The sequence below is a fragment of the Lonchura striata genome, chromosome 23, assembly GCF_050655825.1.
Source record: "Lonchura striata isolate lonStrDom1 chromosome 23, ASM5065582v1, whole genome shotgun sequence".
NCBI lineage: Eukaryota > Metazoa > Chordata > Aves > Passeriformes > Estrildidae > Lonchura > Lonchura striata.
The window spans coordinates 3,871,449-3,890,374 of record NC_140725.1 but is presented as its reverse complement, the minus strand read 5'-3'; the positions used below and the strand labels follow the sequence as shown (position 1 = coordinate 3,890,374).

Below are 18,926 nucleotides of genomic sequence, written 5' to 3'. Positions count from 1 at the left end.
TGGTTTCTAGGGCCCAGGAAACAGAATTGAATTATTTATTTCAAATATAAATAGATGGATAAATGGGTGACATCAGAAACATTCTGTTCTTCAGGAAAACTTCAGCTTGGAAGTGAAATAATGAATATAAATATCTGACAGAAGAACTAAATCAATAATAAAACACAAAAAATAAACTTTCCAGCCTTCAATTTGAGAAAACACTGATTATTTTAACATTTTTTTTTACCTTTATTTGCAGTTAAATATCAGTAAAAAGTCTCTGAAATCTCTCTGCAGAAAGACTTCAGAGTTCAGGAGCTGCCCTTGGCTCGGATTAAGAAAATCATGAAGTTGGATGAAGATGTGAAGGTACATTCTGGTTTTTTACCTGGAATTTATGGTCCTGGAAAAGGATTTAAGGTCCTTTTCCTGGATGTTTTACCCATTATCCCTTGAAATTCATTAATCTTCTCATTATTATTATTTTTAAGCGGTTTTTTAGCAAAATTCCCTTGGTTTTTTGCAATTAAACTGAGCTGGGAAAGCAGAAACATTTGGGATTTTGGTTTTGATTTTGCAGTTTTGTTTTTTTGTGGTAAATACCACTTGAAAGGTATAATAAATACAAAAATAATTCAGGTTATTTACTGTTTTCCTTACTGCTTAACTGTCTCCTCTCAAATTCCCTCTTGGTTTTTTTCCACTCTTACAAAGATTTAGAGTGATTTTTGTTCCACCTAATTCCATTTTTATGGAAAATTAGGTGGATAACCTGGGTTTGATCCCTAGATTGACACAATTAAATTTATGCCATTTATTTTATTTTTTTATGGAAAAATAAGCAACAATTCAGGTGGATAACTCAGGTTTGATCCCAATATTTGGGATTTTGATGACAAGGACACACAAATTGATGAAAACTCCCTGACACAGAAAGAAGGAAAAAGGAATCATTTCATCCCTGTTTTTTTTTGTTGTTTTTTTGTTTTTTTTTTTAATTTAAAAACTGTCACTTAATTCCTGAGGGAAAACAGAATTGTTTTTTATTTTTTCCCCTCAGTGTGACACCATCCTTCTGTCAGGACAGCCCTTAATTTATGAGAGAGCCTTAAATAAATGAGAAAAATGAGAAAATTCTCTATTCACTGGAAAAGTATAATCCAAATTTTCTGAGGGCCCAACTCCGTATCTGAACCAAATAAATGCCAAATTTGTGATGCTGAAGGGGAAAAGGAGATTTTACGGCAGAGTGGAGAGGAGAGAAAGTCTCCACTTAAATAGGAATATTCCTATTTAAAGGTTAATTAATAAGCATTAATGCCAATGCAAAGTGCTGGGAGTGTGAATGGAGAATTTTTAGGATCTCATTTAAATTAGGGGTTATCCTGACAGAAGGATGGTGTCACACTGAGGGCAAAAAAAAAAAAAAAGGAAAAAAAGACAAACAATTCTCTTTAGAGAGTATTTTAAATACCCAAAACTCCTCTTCCATGATCTTAATTCAGTCAGGCCTGAGGAAATCCTGAGGTGAAAATTCCCCCAAATTCAGATTTAACCCCCATAACTTCCCCTCAGGCAACGAAATTCTGTTTGCACTGTTAGAACTGAGTGGTAAAATTGGAAATAATCTGATTTTTTGGGCAGATGATCAGTGCAGAAGCCCCTGTGCTGTTTGCAAAAGCTGCTCAGATTTTCATCACCGAGCTGACCCTGCGCGCCTGGATCCACACCGAGGACAACAAACGCAGGACCCTGCAGGTGAGGGAATTCCCAAATCCCAAAATCCCTTCCCAAAATCCCTGTCTCCATCACACCAGGCACGTTTTGTACCCAGCAACCCACAACTGCCCAGCTGAAAGGTTTATTTTTATTAATTAAATTAAAATCAACTCGCCCAAACGCAAATCTCCCATCTCTCAGCTGATCGTGACCTGCTGGAAGGACTCTGTGAAGCTTCAGCTGTTGAATTTCTTGAATTTCTGGTTGATTTTTGTTGTTTTTTCGTTGTGATCTAAACTTGGAGAGGTTGGGTTTGCGGTGATGGAGGTGGAAATAAAAATACAACAAATTAGATACAATAAATTAGATACAACAAAATAGAATACAGCAGATTACTGGCTCTAGAGAATCCATTTCCTCAGTAGATCTATTTTTTTGTTAATGGGTGAAGACTAAAATAGAACTTTTTAAGGTCATTTTATAGAGAAAAAGAGGTTGTGATCTTAAACTTGTAGAGGTTGGGTTTGTGGTGATGGAGATGAAAATAAAAATACAACAAAATTAAATACAACAAAATTAAATACAACAGCTTACTTGCTCTAGAAAATCCATTTGTTGGATTTCTGGTTGATTTTTGGTTTTTTTGTGTTGTGATCTAAACTTTTAGAGGTTGGGTTTGTGGTGATGGACATGAAAATTAAAATACTGCAAATTAGATACAAAAAATTAGATACAACAAAATAAAATACAACAGATTATTGGCTCTAGAGAATCCATTTCCTCAACAATACTCTTCTTTTTTTAATGGTTGAAGAGTAAAATAGAACTTTTTAAGGTCATTTTATGGAGAAAAAGAGGAGGTTGTGATCTAAACTTGGAGAGGTTGGGTTTGTGGTGATGGAGGTAAAAATAAAAATACAACAAAATTAAATACAACAAAATAAAATACAGCAGATTATTGGCTCTAGAGAATCCCTCTCCTCAACAATACTCTTCTTTTTTTAATGGTTGAAGAGTAAAATAGAACTTTCTTTTCTCCATAAAATGATCTTAAAGAGGAGATTGTGATCTGAACATGTAGAGATTTGGTTTGTGGTGATGGATGTGGCAAAATAAATGGATGATAGTGGTGAAATAAATGGGTGAAAATGGCAAAATAAATGGATGTTAATGGAAAAATAAGTGCATGATAGTGACAAAATAAGTGGATGATAATGGCAAAATAAATGGATGATAGTGGCAAAATAAATGGGTGATAGTGACAAAATCAATGAATGATAATGGCAAAATCAATGAATGATAATGGCAAAATAAATGGATGATAATGGAAAAATAAGTGCATGATAGTGGCAAAATAAGTGGATGATAATGGCAAAAAAGTGGATGATAGTGGCAAAATAAATGGGTGGTAGTGGCAAAATAAATGGGTGATAGTGACAAAATGAATGAATGATAATGGAAAAATAAATGGATGGTAGTGGCAAAATAAATGAATTATAGTGGCAAAATAAATGGATGATAATGGCAAAATAAATGGTGATAGTGGCAAAATCAATGAATGATAGTGGCAAAATAAATGGATGGGAGTGGCAAAATAAATGAATTATAGTGGCAAAATCAATGAATGATAATGGCAAAATAAATGGTGATAGTGGCAAAATCAATGAATGGTAGTGGCAAAATAAATGAATGATAATGGCAAAATAAATGGATGGTAGTGGCAAAATAAATGAATTATAGTGGCAAAATAAGTAGATGATAGTGGCAAAATAGATGAATGATAATGGCAAAATCAATGAATGGTAATGGTGAAATAAGTAGATGATAGTGGCAAAATAAATAAATTATAGTAGCAAAATAAATGAATGATAATGGCAAAATCAATGAATGATAGTGGCAAAATAAATAAATGATAGTGGCAAAATAAATAAATGATAGTGCCAAAATAAGTGGATGATAGTGGCAAAATAGATGAATGATAATGGCAAAATCAATGAATGATAGTGACAAAATAAATGGATGAAAGTGGCAAAATAAGTGGTTGATAGTGGCGAAATCCGTGGATGATAGTGGCAGAATAATTGAATGTCAGTGCCACATGGAAAGCGTGACGGTGCCACGTGTCCCTTTGCTGTGCTGCAGAGGAACGACATCGCCATGGCCATCACCAAGTTCGACCAGTTCGATTTCCTGATCGATATCGTGCCCCGGGACGAGCTGAAGCCCCCGAAGCGCCAGGTGAGCCCCAATCCCGAATTCCCCGCCTTTCCCTGACTCCGGCCTCGGGGAAACTGAGGCACTGCAGCAGCGATGGGAGTGGCAGCTTCGTGCTCTGATTGCTGTGGGAGTCAGGTGGGGAAATCCGCCATTTCAGGCTTTTAAATTGTTTCGTTTTAGGGGGTTAAATGGTTTAATTGCAAGTTTTTTAATGGTTTAATTTCCGGTTTTTAAATGCTTTAATTCAAAGTTTTTCAGTTCTTTAATTCCAAGTTTTTAAATTCTTTAATTTCAAGTTTTTAAATTTTTAATTCCAGATCTTTAATTTCTATAATTCCAGGTTTTTAAATTCTTTAATTCCAGGTTTTTAATTTCTACAATTCCAAGTTTTTAAATTCTTTAATTCCAAGTTTTTAAATTCTTTAATTCCAAGTTTTTAAATGGTTTAATTCCAGGTTTTTCATTCCTATAATTCCAAGTTTTTAAATTCTTTAATTCCAAGTTTTTAAATGGTTTAATTCCAGGTTTTAATTTCTATAATTCCAAGTTTTTCAATTCTTTAATTCCTTTTTAAATTTTTAATTCCAGGTTTTTAATTTCTATAATTCCAAGTTTTTAAATTATTTAATTCCAAGTTTTTCAATTCTTTAATTCCAGGTTTTTCATGTCTACAATTCCAAGTTTTTAAATTCTTTAATTCCAAGTTTTTAAATTCTTTAATTCCAAGTTTTTAAATTCTTTAATTCCAAGTTTTTAAATGGATTAATTCCAGGTTTTTAATTTCTATAATTCCAAGTTTTTCAATTCTTTAATTCCTTTTTAAATTTTTAATTCCAGGTTTTTAATTTCTATAATTCCAAGTTTTTAAATTATTTAATTCCAAGTTTTTCAATTCTTTAATTCCAGGTTTTTAATTTCTATAATTCCAAGCTTTTAAATTCTTTAATTCCAAGTTTCTTAAATTCTTTAAGTTTCTAAACTCTTTAATTTCAAGTTTTTAAATTCTGTAATTTCAAGTTCTTAAATTCTTTAAATCCAGGTTTTTAAATTGTTTAATTCCAGGTTTTTATATTGTTTCATTTCAAGTTTTTTAATTCTTACACGTCAGGTCCTTAAATTCTTTAATTCCAAGTTTTAAATTGTTTAATTCCAGGTTTTTATATTGTTTCATTTCAAGTTTTTCAATTCTTTAATTAATATCAGGTTCTTAAATTCTTTAATTTTAGGCTCTTAAATTCTTTAATTTCAAGTTTTTAAATTCTTTAATTCCAAGTGTTTAAATTCTTTAATATTAGGTTCTTAAATTCTTTAATTTCAGGTTGTTAAATTCCTTAATTCCAAGTTTTTTTAATTCTTACATTTTCAGGTTCTCAATTTCTTAAATAAAACTAAAACTCATAAATAAAACTAAAAACCACTGGGTTTTTTGTGGAAATAAAGAGATTTAATGGAAATCCCACCAGCCTGTCCAACAAACCAAACCCACTCCTGAACAATTCTGCTCCCGAATGGTGCCAGTGGGAAAAAATTAACTTGAAAATATATATATTTATCAGAACTTTATGATTTTTGGGTTGAAAAACGCCACTTTGGAATCTTTTGGGGCAGTCAGTGCCTCTGTAAACATCCTTGACTGGAAGCTGGAAGGGCTGGAAGGAGCTTTCAGTCGGATGTTTACAGCAGCAGGCTGCTGCTCTCAGCTCAGCAGTTTCACATTTCCTGCACCAAAACTCTGGGGTTTCTCCTCAGGACCCTCTTCTTTTTTCTTTGGAAAAAAAAAATAAAATAATTGTTAAAACAGCTCGTTTTCTGCTGCTTCTGAAGTTTTGTAGTGTGGAAAAATCCAAATTTTCAAAAAAAAAAAAAAAAAGAAAAATGGGGAATTTGGGACTTGGTGGAATATCTTGGCTTGGAAGTTTGTATCTTGAATATTTTTCCTGAATTTTTTCCTTAATTCCACTCTAAATCCTGGATATCATGGAAAATTCTGTCTGTATAGAGCAGCACTGGAGCTGGATTCCTCATTCCTTTTCCTCCCAATTTCCTGCATCAAAACTCTGATTTTTCCCCTCAAGGCCCTCTTTGGATAATTCTGCTCCTTGTCCTACAATTAAAAAAAAAATCAATTATTAAAACAAATATTTCTGAAGGTTTGCAGTGTGGAAAAATCCAAATTTTCCCCCCACAAAATGGGGAATTTGGGACTTTGTGGAACATCTTGGCTTGGAAGTTTGTCTCTGACGTGAATTTTTTTTCCTTTATTCCACTCTAAATGAGGGAACAGGGAACCCACCCCTTGAGCTGAGTTTAACTCCCCATCCTGATTTCCAGAAGGTTTAGAAAATAAGGAAAACACTTTTCCATTTCCCAATATCCAGGAGAGTCCATCCTGGGTTAAAATCAGCATGCCAGGTGTGCTGGAATCTCAACATAAAATAGAATTATCTATAAAAACCCTCATGATTCCTCCCAAACTCATGGTTTGGTGTTAATTAAAAGACAAAACTTCCCCCACAGCTCCTCTTCTTTAACTTCTTTTATAGTTGTAATAATTGAAATTTCAATTATTCCAAAATCGAATTTTGGAAATCCACTTTTTTTCTGATTTTTTTTTTTCCCTTGAGGTGTCTGGAGTGGAAATGAGATATTCCTCACCAGGAATCCTTTTTCCAGCAGGAAAAGCTGTGTGGAGAAGTATATACCCCCTAGGAATGTAGATTAAGGATTTACAGGGAAATTCCTGTGGAAAAGCAGCTGCCTGTGCCTGGATTTTTGTTTTTTTTCCCTACAATCTGTATTTTATCTCTTATTTGACAAGGCGGTGTGGGTTCTTGGAGGAGCTGGGAATGAAATCCTGGTTTTCTGCTCTGGGAATTCCAGCTGTGGCTTGGAAATAAAAGATGGCAAATGATGGGATAGGAAGGAGTGGAAGAAAATTTGGATTTGAAGCCTGTGGCAAACAGGATTGAGCCTGGAATGGATGCTCAGAGGAGGTCTCAGTCTTCATTATTTCAGGATTCAGCTGGAATTTGGGATTGGAGCACTCCAGAAATAACCAAAGGACTGGGCTCGGAGCTGCCCCAGCACTTGTGGGTTGCTGGTTCACTGCAGACCTGCCCTGCTGAAAATAGATTTTAATTATTATTATTCCTCCTTCCACCAGAGGAACGGGAGCTGCAGGAGTAGCACAGGTTGTGTTTGGTGGTGCTTCTGATGATGTTTGCCCTGAGAGCCAGGCTCAAAGTTGTTTTTTTTTTTCTTAAAACCATCTGGGATCAGTTGAATCTTTGAGATTCTTACTCTGGGAAACCTCCTAGGAGTAACTCCTGAGTTATTCTGCTCCCCAAAAAAACAACTTCTAAGCCAACAAACTCCTCACTCCAGCCCAGTGCTCAGCCAGACGTGCTCCTGTGTAATGTGAATTTTCCTTTTCCTGCCCAGCTGGATGAAGCGAAGGGGAATCCATGAGCAGGGATTGCTGGAAGTGGGAATGTGCCATGCTGTAGCACGTGTAAACATCCTACACTCTCAGCTGTGAACTCGAGGTGGCTGGGAGAGGATTGTTTACGCCTTCTGCCATGGAGTGAACGTCTGGGAGCTGCACCTGCCCTCATCCAGCTGCTCTGGGGAGCTCAGGAATTCCCATCCTGGAGTATCTACATCCCATGATCGCTGAGAATCCTGGAATGTCGTTGATCACAAGGAGCTTTTCTCTCCTGAGATGAAAGCAAGCAGCGTCGCTGCTGCCAGGGAGGGGAGCAGAGCCTCTGGTTCTTCCCACTGCTCCGAGATCCCTGCTCCCACGGCAGGGAATGGTTGGCAGCCTGGAAAAGCTGGATTTAAACCAATAACTCCAGGCACGACAGCGAGCATCAAACCCACGACTTTTATTGGCTCGGTGGAGGGTTGGGAACCCAGCTCAGGAGAGGGGCTGGGTGACAGAGGAGGCTCTGTCGGTTTTCCTGGGCCATTTGCAATCGCTCCTGTGCTGGAATTCACCCACCAGGAAGTTCCATGCCTTTCAACTCTGATAATTTCAATTATTTCCCCCACCTCGGCGCCAACTCCGCGTTACCCACGCTTTATGGGCTTCCTGATTTCCACAGAGCTGAACTTTGATCAGCTCCCACAGGCTTGGCTGAGCTGTTGGGAGGGAGGTGCCGAAGCTCCTTTCCCGGGGATGTGTCTGGGGGATGTTTGGCTGTGGGGCGGGTGCCCTGTGCCCACCCCAGCTCCCGGTGTTTCCCCGCAGGAGGAGGTGCGCCAGGCCGTCACCCCGGCTGAGCCCGTGCAGTATTACTTCACCCTGGCCCAGCAGCCAGCAGCAGTGCAGGTGCAGGGCCAGCAGCAGGGCCAGCAGACCACCACGGCCACCACCACCATCCAGCCGGGCCAGATCATCATCGCCCAGCCCCAGCAGGGCCAGGTGAGCCAGGGGCTGAGGGAGATCCACAGGGAAGGATTGTTCAGGAACATCAGTGGAGATCATGGGTTCAACCCTGGGATGGGTTGGGTTGGATTGGATTGGGTTGGGTTGGGTTGGGTGGGGTGGAGTTGGGTTGGGTGGGGTTGGGTTGGGTGGGGTGGGGTGGGGTTGGGTTGGGTTGGATTGGGTTGGGAGGAAAGGGAAGGGAGGAACTGAAATCTCACCCCGTTGCATGATCAGGGACCTTCTGCTGTTCCAATCCTTGTCCTGCCTTACCTTGGACATTTTTATGGGACAACCTCAGCTCTCCTGGGCTAAATGTGGTTCCTGGGTCAGAGCCTCCCCCAGGCTCTGAGTTCCATTTGTGGTGATTTAATCTGGGTCTAGGACAGGACTGCCCCAACCCCAACCCCAGCAGGGCCAGGTGAGTCAGGCCTGAGAGAGAGAGAGAGAGCCTGGGGAGATCCACAGGGATGGATTGCTCAGGAACATCAGTGGAGATCATGGGTTCAACCCTGGGATGGCTTGGCTTGGCTTGGCTTGGCTTGGCTTGGCTTGGCTTGGCTTGGCTTGGCTTGGGAGGGAAGGAAGGAACTGGAATCTCACCCTGTTCCATGATCACACACCTTCCACTCCTTGTTCCAATCCTTGTCCTGCCTTACCTTGGACATTTCTGTGGGACAACCTCAGCTCTCCTGGTCCAAATGTGGTTCTTGGGTCAGATCCTCCAGGAAAGTGCCTCCCCCAGGCTCTGAGCTCCATCTGTGGTGATTTAATCTGGGTCTAGGACAGGACTGCCCCAGCAGGGCCAGGTGAGCCAGGGCTCAGGGAGATCCACAGGGATGGATTGCTCAGGAACATCAGTGACAGTGTGGAAATCATGGGTTTAACCCATGGGATGAGTTGGGGGAGAAGGAACTGGAATCTCACCCTGTTCCATGATCAGGGACCTTCTGCTGCTCCAATCCTTGTCCTGCTTTACCTTGGACATTTCTGTGGGGCAACCTCAGCTCTTCTTTACCAAATGTGATTCCTGGTTGGGTTGCTCAGGAACATCAATGACAGTTTAACCCATGGGATCAGCTGGGGCAGAAGGAGCTGAAATCTCACCCTGTTCCATGATCTGACCTTCCATTGTCCCATGTTGTTCCAGTCCTTGTCCTGCCTTACGTTGGACATTTCTGTGGGACAGCCTCAGCTCTCCTGGTTCAAATGTGGTTCCTGGTTCAGAAACCTGGGTCAGATCCTCCAGGAAAGTGCCTCCCCCAGGCTCTGAGCTCCCTCTGTGCTGATTTAACCCCAAATCACCACAGATTTGGGATCCTACACCAAATTTGTGTGTGTAGGACAGGCTCAATCTGCCCCAATCCTGACATCTGATGGATTTTCCACTTCCTGGATCCCAATCCCTGTTTTTTTTTGTGCAGACCACCCCCGTGACCATGCAGGTGGGAGAGGGGCAGCAGGTCCAGATCGTGCAGGCCCAGCCCCAGGGCCAGAGCCAGCAGGGTCAGAGCAGCACAGGACAAACCATGCAAGTGATGCAGCAAATCATCACCAACACGGGAGAAATCCAGCAAATCCCGGTAAGATTCGGCCAGGAGGAAAGGTGGAAAAGGGAAAAAAACAAATTTGTGAGCATGAGGCTTGTTTCTGTTTGCTTTATTAACTGGCAGAGGAAGCTTGGATTGAGTGGTGTGGTTCCTGCACTTAGGAAAACCAACCAAGTGTGACATAAAGGGAGAAATAAATCTTCATTCATTTAGTCCAGACTCATTGCCCACCCCAAACGCCTTCACCCTGAGTGAAATAGTTGTGATTAGGAAGCAATAAATCAAATATTTCCTGGCTAAACCTCAGTTCTTCACCACAGCCTGGTTGGAATAAAAGAGAATTCATTTCTTTTTGCCTTTACTTGGTTGTGCCTCTGCAATCTGAAGTCGTGACCTGGCAGGCTGAGTGGGAAAGTTGCCATCTGGGAGTTATTAATAAACCTTGATGTTAAAAGAAATATTTCTCCAAAATATTTGGAGCTGGTTAGAGTAATGGCTTTGCAAAACCAAGAGATACCTCCTCACTTTTACATCAGACTTAAAAATGGGATTTTGGGTGCCCAGCGTAACCCAAACTTTCTGAAATGTGTCCTAAGTAAACGCAGAGGTCAAGAAAGTCACATTAACTTAGAATTACAACAAAGCTGTGGCTTTTGGTTTCCAGCTGGAAAATATCACACCTGTTAGAGGAAAAAAAACAATAAAAACCAGCCAGTTCTGTGTTCCAGAACCCAAAGGTCACCCAGGGCCAGACATTTCACTTGGATTTCAGTTTTGCTGTGAAATTGGAGCTTTCACACAGGTTTTGCCTTCCCAGCCTTGCTGAGCTTCCCTCTGCTCCTGGTCAGAGCATCTTGGAAAGGGTTTGGATTGAGGGAGCTGCCAGATTTTTCCAGCTCTTCTCATCTTTTTGAGTCTTCAGCTGATTCCTGCTGCCTTGAGTTGGAAGAAATTCCCAAATTGTTGTGTTTTGGGTTTTTTTTTTACTACAAAGAATCCTTTTTCTTCTCTACATTTTCTTGTCCATTTCTTTTTTTTCCTTCTTTTCCATTTCTTTTTTCTCTTCTTTTCCTTGTGAAAATCTCTCCAAGAGATTTGTTCCTCAAAGAATTGTGGAGATCTCCAGTGGATCCTCAGCTCAGATTTGTCCCAGCTGTCTCCAGAGAATGCTGGAACTACAGAAAGGGGCTTGGACATCTCTTGGGAGAAAAAATTCCTTATGAAGGATCTGTTCAGGGCCAAAACCTCCTGAAGAAAATCCGGGGGGATCCTTTGGGAAGTGATCCTGTGTTTTTGGACAGACTGGAGGGGTTCTAGGGTCTGATTTTGACCAAGAATTTGCTTTTTCCCCTCTCTTTCCTGGCACTGTGGGAGAGCAGGGAGCTGTGGCTGGAATCTGGAATCTTTTTGGGATCTCTGCCAGCTCCAAGACTGCAAACCAGCAACGTGGGATGGAATAATCCCAATTCCCAGCCCCCCATCCAGCAGAGATCCTGTTTGGCTGCAACCTGGAGGATTCTTCTGTTGATGCTGAGGGAGCTTCCAGCGAGTGAAATAAAATAAAACTGGGAGAAAAAAACTTGGATTTGGCCCCACAAAATTCCAGTCCTTGGTCTGTTCTGCTCTTCCTGCTTTGCTTTTCTTATTTTTTTCCCTTATTTCCTTTCTCTTTTGGCACAGTCAGAGCCATCTTCTGACTGCTCTGTGCACTCTGAGGGCCCAGCAGAGTCTTGGATCACCCAAACAGAGCTGGAAACTCTCCTGAAACTCAAAATGCCTCTGGAGTGTTGGGAGCATCTCATTCCTGGTTTTCCACATGTTCCTGGTCCTAGGCACACTCCCTGTTGCTCTTTATTCCAGAAATAAAGTGGAAAAGTGAATTTTTAACAGAGAAAAACTGGCAGTGAATCCATCAATGAAGTGATAATTGAATTTTATGTTAAATTGAATCTTTGTCTTACCCAGACCTCATTTGGGGCAGGTTCTTTGGAGCTTCCTCTCCTTGCTGGAAGAAATTTTCCCACATCTCTTCCACCATCATTTAATGATGTAATTAAAACCTAATTCCCCCAGCATGGAAACCTTGACATCCCTGAAGAACTCAGTGCAGAAACCAATTCTTTATTGGAATTTTGTTTCTCAGGGGGAGTTTTATTTGCTCTTGAAATAATTTTGGAGCTTTCAGACACAAATGAGGGAGTTGGTGGCTTTTTTGTGGAAATGCCAGGACCACGTTCCAGGCACTTCTTTCTCAGCAGTTTTTTAGAGTGTTCTGCGTGTTCTTTCCCCTTAAAAAGAAAAAAATACTTTTTTTTGTATAAAATTACCCTTAAAGCTGTGAATCTCAACATTGCAAAGTTAAATAACAGAAGGAAAATCCAACAGTGTGACATTTTTATCACTCTCAGGTGTGTATTAACAGTGTTACCTGTATTTTCTTCATGTCCCACATTCCCTAGCGTCCAACCTCCCAAAATTATGGGATTCAGGGAATAAATTTGGGGTTGAATCTCTCACATGAGGCACTGACACCAAAAAGCTGAGCTTCTGCCAGGTGGGACTTGACAGGTGTTGGCAGAGAGCTGCCTTCAAATCCTCCAAAAATATCTTTGGGGTTTGCCATCTCTGCTGGCTTCATGGTGAAAATTCCTGTTTATTCCTTAATTTTTGGCGGGATATGGTTGATAAGGGTGCAGGGTATGATTGATAAGGGTGCAGGATATGATTGATAAGGGTGCAGGATATGATTTGGTGCTGCCAGCTCCTAACAGCTGATGCGAACTGCTGCCTCAAAGGAGTAAAACTTAATCCTTGTAACCAAAAGTGCTTCCAAATCCCTGAGAAACTGAGCCATTAATATGCTTTAGCTACTAACTGACCCTTCCCAGCCTGGAAAAAAAGAGGAATGTGGTGCTTCAGGGATATCCTGGAGCTCTGTGCCCTGGGGTTTTTCCTTTAGGGTCCCTTGTGGTGATTCCTGCTGGGAACCCTCCAGAATTCCGTGGAGCTCCTGGGGAAAGCTCCCCCATAACTCCATCTCCCGCGGTGGAACCGAGCAGGGATTTTTGCTGTGTGTTGAGGGTGCAGAGTGACCTGTTTCATTTTCTTTCCCTGCCCCCTCCACCTGTCTCCAGGTGCAGTTGAATGCTGGCCAGCTGCAGTATATCCGCTTAGCCCAACCCGTGTCAGGCACCCAGGTAGTCCAGGGGCAGATCCAGACGCTTGCAACCAATGCACAGCAGGTATGCACTCCCCAGAGCTGCCTCCAAGGCTTCTTCCCTAGCTCCTGAAGCTGCGACTTCCAGGGGATTTCAACCACCTCTTGGGTTAGGATTCCTACTTTGCTTTTCTTCCTGTTTGTCAGAGTTTGTTTTTTTTAAATGAAGGAGCGTAGCGGAAACCTCCTTTAGGTGTCCATGAGAGGTGCATGCAAAGCTTTTGTTGTCTGTGTGTGTGTGTGTGTGTGTGGCTCTGGGTGAAGCCCCCGCTGCTTCTGAGCTGCTTGCAGGCAACATTTTGGGCTCATCCAACTTCTCTTTCCTTCTCCTTCTTGCCCGGGTGAGGGAGGAGCCGTGCAGGAAAGGCAGAACGTCGGGAGCGGCGTCGAGGCTGTGAGGGATCCTTCCCGCTGGCCTGGAGGCCACCTTCTCCTTGGGGGAAGCAGAGAGGACGTGGTTTTGGGGTCTGGAAGGACCTGGTTTGGGGTCTGGAAGGACCTGGTTTTGATCTGGAAGGTGGTGTTTGATCTGGAAGGCGGCGTTTGTTCCGGAGGTGTCCGTGGCTGCCGTTCCTCTCGCGGTTGGGGCGCTGGAAAACGTGGCTGAGGTTCCAAAGCTCTGCCCAGGCAGCAGCAGGATGGTGGTGGTGGGGTTGTGAGCCTTGGTGGGAAGGGCTGGCAGTGATCAGTGCTCTTATCTCTGTAGATAACGCAGACAGAGGTGCAGCAGGGGCAGCAGCAGTTCAGCCAGTTCACAGATGGACAGGTAAGAGCTGGGGGGCACAAGGGGCACGGGGGCTGTCCTAAATCTGCACGTTCCTCCTCATAAAACACTGCTGGCCCACAGCAGGATAAGGGAATGTTGTGCCAGTCTAAAATCACGTGGATTCTTAGTTCTGCTGCCTTTGCTCTGAATTCATCCAGTCCCTGGCACTCCAGATGAAATCCTAAATTCCTGATTCAGCAGTAAAGGTTTTAACATCTGGATGTTCCATGAGTATCATAAATCATGGAGTGGTTTGAGTTGGAAGTACCTTAAAGCTCATCCATTTCCAACCAAGTGAGGGACACCTCCCACTATCCCAGGATGCTCCAAGCCCTGGCTTTGGAGCTTCCCAGGGATCCAGGGAAAGGGTCTGCCCACGGATCTGCCAGCTGCTCTGGGAAATCCATGGGCAGAAGGGCCCTGGTGAGAGCCTGGGCATCAGGAATTCCCAGAGGGACTTTGGTGGGAACGTGCAGCAGATTTGGTGGCGGCTCGTGGCGGGTTTGGGGTTTTTGGGGTACCTCAGAGGGGCGGAAGGTGGGGGAGGTTCTGGATGTGCTGGGCACTGACAGAGGTTCCTTTGTCACCTCCCGTGCCCGCAGCAGCTGTACCAGATCCAGCAGGTGACGATGCCCGCGGGCCAGGACATCACCCAGCCCATGTTCATCCAGTCCAGCAGCCAGAGCTCGGACACCCAGGCCACGCAGGTGACGGGGGACTGAGCAGGGAGCGGGTGACAGTCCCCAAATCCACCCTGAGCACCCTGCCAGCCCCACCTGGGCCCAGCAGCGCACCTGGGAGCCAGCCTGTGCCAGGCTCTGCATCTCCACCTCGCTCTGCTGGCGGTGGCAATATCCAGAATATCCAGCAGACTCTGCCAAGAATGCAATATTTGTATTTTCCAAACCAATCTTTGTGTATCCAGCTGCTTTTCCAAACCCCGAGGGAAGCGATCCGGAGGGATTTGGAGCATCTCATTGAACAAATGTGGAAAATGTTTTTTATTTCTAGGAAAATCCTGAGGGTACTGCTCCTGTCAGAGCTCTATTCCTGCTGTTCTGTTTGTATTTTTTTTTTCTCTGGATAGAGCTAGGTTTGGTCCTCCCATCTCAGTGGGTTTTAGGGAATTTTTTTTTGGGGGGGGGCGTGTGTGTGGTTTAGATTTTTCCCTCCTGCCTCCTTTTTTTGGAGCATTTGCTGTATGCAGGGAATAGGAGGAGGAATTGGAGTGAAACAAAATAAAAAAAAACATTCCTTGTATTATGATTGTATTTTCTAAGAGCAAAATATCCTTGATTTTGGCCTCTGGATTCCAGAAAAACTGATGGAATCTGGACAAAACCCCAGCCCTGCTGTTACCTGTTGTCCTGGCTTTGTTCCATGCATGTAATATAAGCTTCATAAAAGAAAATAAATTTGCTTTTGTCAGATCCTGTGTGTGCTGCCCATGAGATCCAGGGCCAGGAGAGCAGCCTGAATCCCTGGGAATGTTACACCTGGAGCAGGGAAATCAGCCACAGGGTGCCTGGACAAGGGCTTGGCTGAGAGCTCAGGTGATGTCAGGGGTTTGGGGATAAATACATGGAATTGGGCTCAGGTGTCCCCCTTGTCCCAGGTGTCCCCCTTTTTCCAGCTGTCCCCTCACCCTGGCACAGGTGTCCCTTGCCAGATCCACCAGGAAGGGAAGCAAAGCTCCGCTTTGCTCTCCTGGATTTTCTAAATATCCATTTTTCCTGACTCCCGAGGTTTTCCCGACCCCGGGAGGGAGGGAGTGAGGGATGCAGCTCCCGGAGCATCGTGCAGGGCTGGGACGTGCCAGGCTGGACCAGCATCTCCTGGGCTGGGAAAAGATGGAATTGGGCTGGAAAAGGATTTTTTCGGGAAAGCTCCGAGCGTGGGATCGGCCACGAGAGGGCTCCCGTGGGAAGGGCTGGGGCGGGATGGGAAAACCGGGACGGGACAGCCGGGATGGGGGCTTGGAGGTCCCCTTGCCTGGAATCGGGGGCTCAGAAATCCCTTTCCTGGAATTTGGGGTCTCGTAGGTCCCTTCTCCCGGCAGCCGCATCCCTGCCTCTTTTCCAAGCTGCCGCAGGAAAGGCTGGAGCGGGATGGGAGAGCTGGGATAGGGGTTTGGAGATCCTTTTCCCTGGATTTGGGGGCTCGGAGGTCCCTTACCCTGGAATCTGGGGCTCAGACGTCCCTTTCCCTGAAATTGTGGGCTTGTAGGTCCCTTTCCCTGGATTTGGGGTCTCGTAGGTCCCTTGCCCTGGATTTGGAGTTTCTGAGGTCCCTTTCCCTGGATTTGGGGCCTCGTAGGTCCCTTCTCCCGGCAGCCGCATCCCTGTCTCTGCTCCCGGCTGCCACGGGAAGGGCTGGAGTGGGATGGGAGAGCCGGGATGGGGATTTGGATCTCCCATCCCAACTGGAGCTGCCCCACAGCCAGAGGAGATGAGTGACCTCCTGTGCCCCCCAAACGCCTCTGGAAAAGCATCCCTCGGGTTTGGAGAGCTGGGAATCCGCTTGTGGGGATGGAGAGAGACCTGGAAGGAAGAGCTGGAGAGCAGAGCAGGAGCTGCTCGCCTTTATCAGCCCCTGGCTGCTGAGGAAAAGCTCTTTAAAACCCACAGCAGTCGGGTTTGCTGGAAATTGGTTACATTTGAATGGGAATAAATCGCTCCAAGGACAGAAAACGGGAGGGAGTTGCTGCTCCCCAAGGGAGGTTCCAGCTGTTGCATGAAGTGAATGAAATTTGGCTGGAAATAAAACCCTGTTGAGTTCTGAGAGATCAGAGGGGCTGGGGGTGGCCAGGCTGATTATTTTAATTCCCGATTGTGTCAAATTGGGCAGGAAAAATGTGGTGATGTTCAATAAAAACCTTCTTGATCAGATGCACAAAAACAGGGTTTCTTGAAGGCACAGGAGCAGCTTCAGAATGGAATCTTCTCCTCGGGCCGAGATCTGGGCAGAGAGCTGAGTAATAATCATGGATGTGAGCGTGTGTGTTTAATTAACCTCATTAGCATATACAAGTGTGGATTTTAATACTGAAATAAACCTTAATCGGGCAACAGTTATTTTTTTATTTGGGTGGTAGCAGAGGTGAAGCTTTGCCTGCCCTTGCAGAGGGCACTGGGACAGCACGGGTGCTTTGGGGACAGCCAGCATCGTTTGTCACAGGGGCTGGAACGGCGGGCACGGACGGAGCCAGACCTTCCCTGCAGGGGCTCACGGCTCCCTCCGACCGCCTGGGCACCGCGGTGACAAACGGGGTGGCCTGGGGGGACAACTCGTGTCCCTCCAGGGGCCGGTGACACCCGCGGCAGGGACATCGGCCCTTCTGCGAGTGACTCCACAGGGCAGGTGCGACAGGAGCAGTCACACCCCCAGGGACCCGGGAGGAAGCTGAGGAGGAGGAGGAGGAGGAGGAGGCAGCGCTTCCCTGCCGAGGAGCGCTTGGAGATCCCGTTTCTCCTCGGGGTGGTGAGCTCAGCACCAGCCGCCGGCACTCGGGCAGTGCCACACTCGGTTTGCTGCGGGCTTGGCTGCAGACAGCTGTGGGGCTGCTGTCCCCTCTGGGGCTGGTGTCCCTTATGGGTCTGCTGTCCCCTCTGGGGCTGCTGTCCCCTCTGGGGCTGCTGTCCCCTTGGGTCTGGTGTCCCTTGTGGGGCTGGTGTCCCCTCTGGGTCTGGTGTCCCCTCTGGGTCTGGTGTCCCCTTCTGGGTCTGCTGTCCCCTCTAGGTCTGGTGTCCCTTATGGGTCTGGTGTCCCTTGTGGGTCTGGTGTCCCTTATGGGTCTGGTGTCCCTTGTGGGTCTGGTGTCCCCTGTGGGTCGGCTGTCCCCTTCTGGGTCTGCTGTCCTTTGTGGGTCTGGTGTCCCCTGTGGGTCTGGTGTCCCCTTCTGGGTCTGGTGTCCCTTCTGGGGTTGCTGTCCCCTTCCAGAACTGCTGTCCCCTTCCAGGATTTCTGTCCCCCTCCAGAACTGCTGTCCCCTTCCAGGATTTCTGTCCCCCTCCAGAACTGCTGTCCCCTCCAGCACTGCTGTCCCCTCCAGCACTGCTGTCCCCTCCCAAAGCTGCCACCTCCGCCCCCCTTTCCCAAGGAAACCACTGCGGTGAAGGTCACGCTGCCGCTGTGGGTCCAGGGTGCCCGAGGGACACTGGAGAAGGGAAAATCGCTCCCGGTGGAGGCTCCGAGGTCTCCACCTGCAGCAGCGCCACCAAAGCCCCGTTCCCTGGGGGAGCAGCTCTGCCTCTTCCCCGCTCTGCTCCATCTCCGCAGGACCTGGCACGGCTGGAAGGGCTTGGCTGGGAACTGTCCCAGCGCTGGCGAGCCCGGGAGCTCTCGGCATCCTCATCCATCCTTCCTTCCTTCCTCGGCGGCGGAGCTCCGTCCCGCTGCCCGCTCCTCCCGCGGGGCCGCTCCGGGCGGTGCCCGAGCTCCGGGCGGCACCGCCGGGTCACTCCCAGCTCAGGGACAGCTCCAGGCTGTGGGGTGGCTCTGGGGCAGAGCAGCCCCCAGCCCGGGGTTCCCCACCCCTCAGGGCTGTCCCGGGCGCTGCTTTGTCCCAGCGAGCGGTGCCAGGAGTTAATTGCTCTGGGATGGGGCCAAGCCTCCGGCTGGAGCAGGTGCTGCGCAGCCCTCCCCGCTCCCCGCACCGCTGTCACCGCTGTCACCGCTGTCACCAGCGCTTCCCCCGCCACGACAATGCCACCCCTGCGACCCCCGAGGCCGCTGTCCCCAGCTCTGCCCATCCCGGTCACTCCAGCCGGGCTGCCCCGCTCACAAAGCTTGGATGAATCCTCCCCGTACCACGATGTCCCCCCAGTATCCCCCACCCAGGAGGCCAAAGTGGGTCCCTGTGTCCCGCTGAGGTGTCCCTGGTCGCACAGTCCCTGTCCCCAGCCCCGCAGCCCTGCAGCTGCATTCCAAGCCTGCAAAACTTACTGGAAATCCTGTGGATGCAAATCCTGGCCGCCGCTCCGTGCCAGGAACTCGAGCTGCAATCCCGAGAGGGCAGCAGGCTCCAAGCACAGAGGCCTCCCCCTC

At 46.1% G+C, this 18,926-nt stretch overlaps 1 protein-coding gene and 1 long non-coding RNA gene across 5 annotated transcripts in view; both read left to right on the top strand.

The window, feature by feature from the left end:
- The window catches only part of NFYC (nuclear transcription factor Y subunit gamma), a 29,955-nt gene extending 14,645 nt beyond the window's left edge, over positions 1–15,310 (top strand). For 2 of the 4 annotated variants that reach the window (XM_077788440.2, XM_077788439.2), the window contains exons 3-10: positions 280–351; positions 1,627–1,740; positions 3,844–3,939; positions 8,171–8,344; positions 9,772–9,930; positions 13,032–13,139; positions 13,821–13,880; positions 14,483–15,310. In XM_077788440.2, coding sequence (XP_077644566.1) covers positions 280–351; positions 1,627–1,740; positions 3,844–3,939; positions 8,171–8,344; positions 9,772–9,930; positions 13,032–13,139; positions 13,821–13,880; positions 14,483–14,602 — 903 coding nt within the window. In that variant the 3' untranslated portion in view covers positions 14,603–15,310. The remainder of the gene's footprint in view (positions 1–279; positions 352–1,626; positions 1,741–3,843; positions 3,940–8,170; positions 8,345–9,771; positions 9,931–13,031; positions 13,140–13,820; positions 13,881–14,482) is intronic. The other 2 variants (XM_085559766.1, XM_077788442.2) reach the window with 1 other exon arrangement.
- On the top strand, positions 3,946–5,377 carry LOC146765554 (uncharacterized). Its single transcript, XR_014949918.1, has 2 exons — positions 3,946–4,690; positions 4,756–5,377. It is a non-coding gene; the product is annotated as an uncharacterized LOC146765554 (long non-coding RNA).
- Positions 15,311–18,926: the final 3,616 nt, after the last annotated feature.